At 44.6% G+C, this 9,136-nt stretch overlaps 1 protein-coding gene across 1 annotated transcript in view; it reads right to left on the bottom strand.

The window, feature by feature from the left end:
• T265_08008 (hypothetical protein) overlaps positions 1–9,136 on the bottom strand; it is a gene marked incomplete at both ends in the record, with an annotated part of 48,013 nt that overhangs the window by 24,968 nt on the left and 13,909 nt on the right. The window contains 3 exons of the mRNA XM_009173695.1: positions 3,820–4,006; positions 4,123–4,317; positions 5,981–6,177. Of these exons, the coding sequence (XP_009171959.1) occupies positions 3,820–4,006; positions 4,123–4,317; positions 5,981–6,177 (579 nt within the window). The remainder of the gene's footprint in view (positions 1–3,819; positions 4,007–4,122; positions 4,318–5,980; positions 6,178–9,136) is intronic.

Genomic DNA, 9,136 nt, shown 5'->3' with positions numbered 1-9,136 from the left:
TATATATATATATATATATCCATGCATACAAACACATCAAGCCGATAAACTGTTGCGGTTGTCAGTCCCGTGTGCCGCAATAACCCTGTAGGATATAGATATTGTAACGTGTATTCCTTCAGAAAGACCAACACGGTCAAAATACGGCGAGCTCCGTTATGTGGATATCGGAAGCTCAGGAGATGGAAGAGACGTATGCTAACGGAAACAGTCGCGCCCTGTACCATTTGATACGATCGACCGGCAAAAAGGGGCAGAATCAGTGGAATAAGCAAAAAAGGCGGTCAATTATTTCACTCGCAAAAACACTGACCGGAAAGAAGGGATGAACACTTCGAGCAACAGTTGAGCTGACCTCCTGCTATGTTGCCTCCTGTAGACCCTAATCGCCCATCAGAAGAAGCAGAATAGAAAATATCCGTATCGAAAAGGCACCAGGACCGGACGGCCTGTAACAATCTCGCTTCAAAGAAGGTGGAGATCCACTGGTGACCCATTTGACGAAGCTCACTGGTGCGATATGGAATGAATAGAACGTGCCTACAGAATGGGATATATCGACAATTATACCCGTTTTCTAAAAGGGTACGCGGACGCTATGTGAAAACCACCGTGGCATAAGCCTGGTAGCTGTGGCACCGAATGTGCTCTCTGGTTTTATCCTTCGAAAGCGAACTGAACATGGAGAGACTGATCCGAGAAAACTAGGCTGCGTTCCGTCTGGAGGGGGATGCGTCAATTACATTTTTACCATTCGACAGATTCTGGAATAGCGACAAGGCTTCCAGCAACGAACAATAGTGTTTTTTTTGTGACGTGAAAGAAGTCTTGGAACCTGTGGACCATCAGGCACTATGACTGTGCCTATGAAGCAAGGGTGTCCGCCTAAAATTTTTGAACGTCCTTGGGGTGCTGTACGCCAACTCCAGCCTGAGTTCACTACATCAGATGATGTCAGGCTAAGCTGTCCTGTTTCACCTTTCCTCTTCAAATTTGTCATTGATAAGATTACGGAACAATCAATACCAGCTTCTCATGACTGTTGAGTGCTCCCAAGGCATTAGCTCACGGATATCGAGCACACAGACGACATAGTTCTCTTGAATCCGACGCTATCGTAAAGCAGGCAACACTTAATATTCCAAATAATGCTGCCTCTGTTTGGCATGCACTTCACACCCGCAAAGTGTAAAGTGGGCCCGAACCCTAACCCCATGCTTGCGAATGAACCGATGGAAGTAACAATTTTTTCCCGGGCAGCTGTATTAGCCCGGGTGGTCTCGCGAAAGACGATGTTTCTATCCCGACAGGGAAGATCAGAGCAGCTTTTCTGAACGTGCATCGACTGTGGCGTAGGCGTCACATTAGCTTATTCGTCAACGGTTGGGCTGCAGTGGGCCCCACATTATTACACGGATCAGAAACCTGGCCGAGAACGTCAAAGGACTTTCAGTGTTTGATGATCGATGATGTCGGAGCCCTGATCGAGTCTGGTGAGAACACCTTTGAATGGTTTTCGGAAGGAATAACTGGCCCACGAAAGATTAACTGATAACACTCCACAGTTTGCGCTGGCTTGGTCACGTGCTCTGTATGCCAGACGTCCGAATTCCTCAAACAGCCCTCTTCGCGCAACCAACTGAAATGCGAAAACAAGTCAGGGAAAGTTAAACAATCACTTGGCAGCGAAGTATGAGAGCAATTCCCAGCTAACTCAGTTGCGCTCGTCATTGCCGTCCTCATGGATAGGACCCCAAGACGAGACACATCAACGATTAGAGGCATTGTCAGACATGGCACAGTCGTGCCCTCAATGGCAGGCAAGCTATTGCCTTCAATGCATAATTCCCCTCCCAATCTCTCCAGTGAAAAGTCCACTGACAACTCTGTATTTACGCATCAATTATATAAGCTACCGCCCCCCAAATCGTAGCTATCTACCTCATCTCCGAAATCATTGGCGAACAGAATTATGGTAGCCACTGTACGGCAAGGACGTGGTTTCTTAAAGCTGATGGTCACGAAGGCAGTGAAGCGGATCCCCAAAGCAAAAGCCACATGACAGCAAGTCTCTGAAGTTCTCTCACGTGAGATGTGAGAGGTGAACGGATTCGTTTCAAATGGCACTCGATCTCGTTTGCATACCGACACCATTGCGAGCCCACATTGCTACAACGCGTAATTCCAAATAATGCGGTAACACCGTGATCAGTCACAAACGGACTCTTATTTCCCTAAGCTGAATACAAACTCCTGACCGCGTATTGTTCCAGCGGTGTCTGGCTGCAAAAACTGGTCACTGAGACATATAACGGACAGGTTAAGGTGAATCCGCGTAAACTCAAATGATAGGTAAACTAAAGGATCACAGGACAAGCATTACACGACATATCATCATCATTGTCAGTTGTAAGAACCTCGTACTTGTCGTACAGTGGTTTTAGGTGCCACATTTTCGTTAACCAATGATTTGGAGAGGTGGGGTAGGTGGCTCCGCATTGGAGGCGGGAGCTGATAAATTGGTGCGGAAATAAAACACTGTTAGTCGACTGTAAAGCGGGGGAATTGAGAAGAACAATCACTTGGCAGCGAAGTATGAGAGCAATTCCCAGCTAACTCAGTTGCGCTCGTCATTGCCGTCCTCATGGATAGGACCCCAAGACGAGACACATCAACGATTAGAGGCATTGTCAGACATGGCACAGTCGTGCCCTCAATGGCAGGCAAGCTATTGCCTTCAATGCATAATTCCCCTCCCAATCTCTCCAGTGAAAAGTCCACTGACAACTCTGTATTTACGCATCAATTATATAAGCTACCGCCCCCCAAATCGTAGCTATCTACCTCATCTCCGAAATCATTGGCGAACAGAATTATGGTAGCCACTGTACGGCAAGGACGTGGTTTCTTAAAGCTGATGGTCACGAAGGCAGTGAAGCGGATCCCCAAAGCAAAAGCCACATGACAGCAAGTCTCTGAAGTTCTCTCGCGTGAGATGTGAGAGGTGAACGGATTCGTTTCAAATGGCACTCGATCTCGTTTGCATACCGACACCATTGCGAGCCCACATTGCTACAACGCGTAATTCCAAATAATGCGGTAACACCGTGATCAGTCACAAACGGACTCTTATTTCCCTAAGCTGAATACAAACTCCTGACCGCGTATTGTTCCAGCGGTGTCTGGCTGCAAAAACTGGTCACTGAGACATATAACGGACAGGTTAAGGTGAATCCGCGTAAACTCAAATGATAGGTAAACTAAAGGATCACAGGACAAGCATTACACGACACATCATCATCATTGTCAGTTGTAAGAACCTCGTACTTGTCGTACAGTGGTTTTAGGTGCCACATTTTCGTTAACCAATGATTTGGAGAGGTGGGGTAGGTGGCTCCGCATTGGAGGCGGGAGCTGATAAATTCGTGCGGAAATAAAACACTGTTAGTCGACTATAAAGCGGGGGAATTGAGATGGGAGCTTTGCATTGAAGGCAATAGCTTGGATGNGGTAATTGCTTTTATACTTCGCTGCCAAGGCAGAGATGGCCAAAGCGGGCTTCAGTAAATCTTATAAACTCAGCCGGTAGTATGATCAACGGGAAGCAATCACCGTTCTACTGGATGGTAGTTCGAATTTCTTAATCGAATCGACATCCACAGAAAATGGACGATGTGATGCAAACCAGCATGTGAGTGACAAAAGTGTATGCTTAGTGCTAAGCCTGAATCCAACTTTAAGCTGTTCATATAATTGTCAAAAGATACAGCCACAGTGAATAGTACAAGAAAATTGAGGTATCATAACGAAATAGAACACCTTGAAGCCAGCAATATTCTCACAGACAGGACGGATGTAACAGACAGAGGGTTGATGAGCCCGCAAGCCGTGATACTCCAAGCATTCGGTGATATGGGGTTGTCGAACAGTAATCCAATCATTTGAATGGATGGAACGTTCGCGTGTTGAATCCAGATCCAGAGAGAAACGCTTCTGAATTGTTGGTCTAAGAAACACACAAAAAATAGTTTCATAGAGCACGAGGCGACATTGGGAATCTAGAAAATGAATACTCAAGTGGATTGGGATAGCCTCTGAAGAAAGTCAGAATATCATACTCACGTTATCCTGGTGTCAGAAAACGTCAGTGGTACAGCCCCTTTTGGACCGGTGGTGCAGCCGTGAGTGGGTCTGTAGGCAAAGGTCTGTCCAACACCGGTGGCCGATTCCGCTGGGAATGCAGACGGCGTTCGTTGCTCAGTTGTCCAAGGACCGTCACTATCACGACGCTTGGAAGGAGTGAATAACTTGGCGAATCTGAAGTTTCAAAAACATGAAGCCTTTCAAGCAATTCGGCAGAAGTTAATGGCCTTTATATGAAAGTGCTAGCTTGAGAACGCAAGAGCAGTAAAAACAGCTAAATCTGAAGATTCATTGATAAGTTCATCGCAGTTTCATCACGATTTTAGGTTGTGCACGCAACTGATGAATTCTCTTCAGATACTTGGGTAAAACAGATGTCATAATGCAAGAACTCCAAAATACCTATCGGTTAACAAACCCATCTCCCATGTCACGGCCATCTGTATTTTTTCGAACCCTCACATGTGAATGTGCAGCACGGTGCAATGCATCGGCCATGTCGAGAATTGAGTAAAATGGTTCCAGTTGTCGTATTCATTCAACGATGCAGCAAATGAGCTTGCGCGATTCTAGTTGACGACTTGTTGAAACCGGGAGATTAGGGATCAATTACTAGGTGTGTCATTGTCCCGAACAACGTGATCTCTGTGAGGAGCAGCGGCAGTTGAAGAAGTGACCAATCTTGCTGTTTAATGTATTCCTGGGTCGTAGTCAAGATATTGTTTGATCAAACTCGGATGTTCCCTGCAGGCGCGTGACTGAGTGAAAATGACCCAAAAAGGTCAAGAGTCCTCAGTCATGGTGTGACCCAATCAACGGGGTCCGTGACCAGCACACCTGTCATCCGAAGTAATTGAGCACAGTTGGATTGATGTTCTTGAAAGAATAAAATAATATCTTGGGGAACTCAATGATTGAAAACCGTAGTTTGACTCACAGTGGCCCAGTTAGGATCATTGTGTGAATCTAGCAGACTGGGGCAACTCACTAGTGACATCTGATGGGTGGGACGACCAGTACAGTGAAGGAATGATAAAACTAAGTGGGTAATAATTCATTGGCGAATCGGGCAGGTGGTTGAAACTAACAGCGATGAAATGAAACGTACACAAGAGGACCGACACAGTAAAATATGCTAGCGAGTAATGTTTATTCAGCGGAAAATGGGACCAAACCAATCCGACTATCGTGAGTCATTCACGTTAAAATCAGCTTTCAAACAGTGACTAAACTACTTGATATAAAATCATTAACAAAGCGGTCCTGAGGGAAAACGAGACAATGCCTTGAAACTCCAATCATCGGGGATGCCTTTTTAAAACATGCGATGCCGACACAAACAATCAATCAATTTACAAACCAATATCCTGCTTGTTTGGTCTCGCGAGCTTCACCAATTTTAACATCAAACAGTTCGTGCAGCCACAATTCAAAAAACCGATGGTTAAGGACAGTCTAGGCTCACGACAAAGGAGCTTTGGTTTGATTATGAAACGCATAATATATCAGTTCATGCTGAGTCAAGATCCGAAGCAGTAACCAAACTCCATTCGATGTTACTAGGGGAACCACTTTTCATAGAAGTAAAGGTAGATGGTAGTGTGCAAAACTAAACGGATTTTTTTAATTTCAAATAACAGGCTATATGATTTAGAAAGAAATCCTGTTTTTCAACGTCTCAATCTTCTAGCAACACGACTTCTCCAGGCAGGACGGCACCCAATAATTTGTCATTGTTATCATTGCCATTCTGCTAGTCAACACGTTAATCTGATTGTGAACGCTATGCTAGTGGACAGAAGAGGATGTAACTGGTACACAAAAGCGAATCACGCACATGTCCCATATACGACTACGTCTCCGAAATCGCAGGGTTTCCGCCCGATTCCGTTGTTCTGCGCGTAACATTTCTGTCCATCGTACGGTATCTTGCAACTCTAAAAGTTGTTCCTTGTAGTAGTTGCGCTCCAACAGAACATGAGACATTTCCCTCCGCGAAAACCGCTTACGCGAAGCCAGCGATTCCTCAAAGTCCTGAAGAAGTAGACAAGAATAAACAGTGTGTCCTCAATTCAGCCCAAGATGACGCCCGTATACATATAATCAAAGGCAATTCTGTGTAATGTGACACACCACAAAGAGGGATACGGGCACGAGTACAAGATGACAAGAGCTCGGTTCGAAAGCGCCTCGTTCGTCGGATCTGGTCATGGTTTCGACCACAGACGTATGTGATAAAAGACAAGGTGCAGCAAAGAAATTCACCCACTTTACTTCGGTATTCAGAGAAAAGCCGCCATGAATGAATTGGTCAATTCTTGAAATGCCAAGAAAGTGAAGTAACCAACCGAATACTAGAACCTAAAACCTGCCTCGAAGGGTGACACCACCTAGATAGTCCGCTGAAAACATGAATCCATACTGTCCGGAAAGACGTGGACCACTCAGATGTTTGATCGGTTTGTGGTGTTTGCTATTGGAATCCGATATGGATCCACACATGAGCACATCTCGCTTGGGACCATCATTTTCAGGACGCTGTGACCCATGACATTTGTGAATTTGATACATTGGTTTATGACTTTATTTCACAAGTTAACCTAAGAAGCACTTTTCTCGTGGTTTATTCATTTGAGAGTGAATGTAAATGAAACTACCGCAATCTGTTCTGTCTACGTATTTCGGCCGAGTAGTGGAGGTAGGAAATGTTTGTGGTAAACAAACACTAGGTTTCCCCCAACCTCCATCCATTCCCGATTTTGTCACAGAGTGTGAAACTGCGCGTCAACGAAGCATCATTGTTACACAGTGTCACTGTTGACCATGCTTGTGTTCTTCACTCCACATGCTCAGTTCGAAATTCAATCTGCGAGTTTAAACCATCAATTTAGGAAGCGCTAGTATCTCTGCCCTTGAATTTCATATGGCTGCACAGACAGGCTGCATTGATGCCCAAAGGAGATAGTCATCTTTCTGATTTTGGACAACGATATCCAACTGTTAGCAACTGGCCGAAGTTGCAACTCAACGAAGTTGGCATTCTCCAGTCGTGCTTGCAGCAGTACGAGAGATAAAATCAAAAGTTATCAGTGATTGCACTAGAACAGCATGCTCCATGTAACAATCCAAGCATGCAGATAGGCGCTTGAGGTTTACGATTTCGTACTCGTCGTCTCCTTTGTGTACCATATTCTACATTTCAAAAACCACCCAACGGACCTTCTAAAACACAATTTATACGCAGCCACCGTAATGTCGATTGTGGAGCGAAAAAATACAGCAAAAGAGCATGTGGGTTAGCTAAACTCATGATTTATCTTCATATCGCGAAACGCAGCTAAAATGAGCGAAGTAGTGGCGAGAACGCGCACACAGGAACATTCGACAAAATCCAGCAATTTCCCATCGCAGGGACAAGCTGTTAAAGCGAAACTTCAATTTATTCACCAAACGTCTGCAGGAGACAACCCTAAAACCACCACTGGATGTGAATAGGGCAGCAATCTGATTGAATTAACTCGCTGAATTGTTTCACAACGCACGCGAGGTACACTGGTTTACACAAGATGATCGGTAGTGCTGAATACCCAAATACAGAAAAAAATCAAAAACTTTCGGCACTCAGAAGGGCTGTTCCAGTGTCCTACGTTACAAATCCTATACGAGAACACGTAGAATAGCTGTATTGTCCCATTGCAAAAGCTTAAACGATAGAAGTAAAAATAAACAATCACGTCGAAATTCTACACGTGGAGTAGATTAGCATAAGAACTGAACTTTGGGAACTCAGTCATCGAACGGAGTGTGACAAGGTCGCTAAGCGTGATGGACCGAAAGGTGATATTAATCGATAATCTGGTTATATTGTTTGCATCAACTGTATCAGGCGACAAGTATGTGTGCAAACAATCGGCAAAATTTTCAAGGCAGTTCAAGAGAGAAAGAAGCCTAAGCGTGTGTCAACAACTCCAAATCACAAATGATCCACATCCAATGAATGTAGCAAATGAAACATTAGAAACCAGAATTTTGGTTGATCCTATGTGTATCTTCTGTGCAGTCGTGACGACTAGCCAAAAATAAAAATTTTCAAGACGAGCAACGATTTAGAGGTTGCGTTGCATGGGATAAACACTCATCAGCTGATTAGGAGAAACACATTAGTATTGTATATATATATAACAGCTCCACGTGTGCAATCAGCATGCACAAAGATTTATTCGTAATATCCTGATACAACGCTGAGGGTTAAACTGATCAGACGATCCTAACATATCCATTCGTGAAAAGCACGAACGCAAGCTGTACACAGCGTAACTGGGAGATGTACGCGTTCGAATAAATCAAGTTTATTGGTCATTCGGCTAATGGCCTAAAAGCACGGAGTACATTAACACCCATTATTATCTACCGCACTTAAGGTGTGCACCCGCAGAGAATGCATCAAAAAGTGAAATTATTTACAAGGTTGCTGAAAACTCTTCGACAGCCCATGACCGGTTACGCCCTTCTTGGGGCTTATCGGGCTTATCAGCAACCCCGTGAGTAGTTCCCTTCAAGAAAATATACTGCGATACCTCGAATGCTGTGCCATCTAAAACATGAGGCGGTCTTTGTTGAACACACTCAGTTGAGAAATATCATAAACGAAAAATTTAGTTGAGTCTCTTGTGAAAATCTAATTGATATCCACATGATTGTATTTGTCAGAATGCATCAGACATTCCACTCTACCTTCCATGAAGGATCATAGTGAACACTATTAAGAACTTCACTTTGTCCAACAGCACAACCCTAGAAGCTGAAGAAAACGGGAGGGTAGACTGAAAAGTCGACCTATTGGACCTGTCTCAATAGATTGGTCACACAGGCGACGGCTTCACGGGTTTCCGAAAATTGCTGGTATGCCGATCGTACCGAAGATGTCGTTGTAATGTCTGGAGCCGCATCCGACGCATCTAGCTGCATTTGGTTCGACCCCCCCCCCCCCCCG

This window comes from Opisthorchis viverrini (genome assembly GCF_000715545.1).
Source record: "Opisthorchis viverrini unplaced genomic scaffold opera_v5_197, whole genome shotgun sequence".
NCBI lineage: Eukaryota > Metazoa > Platyhelminthes > Trematoda > Opisthorchiida > Opisthorchiidae > Opisthorchis > Opisthorchis viverrini.
The sequence above is the reverse complement of the archived record's forward strand: the minus strand, read 5'-3'. Positions and strand labels throughout refer to the sequence as shown.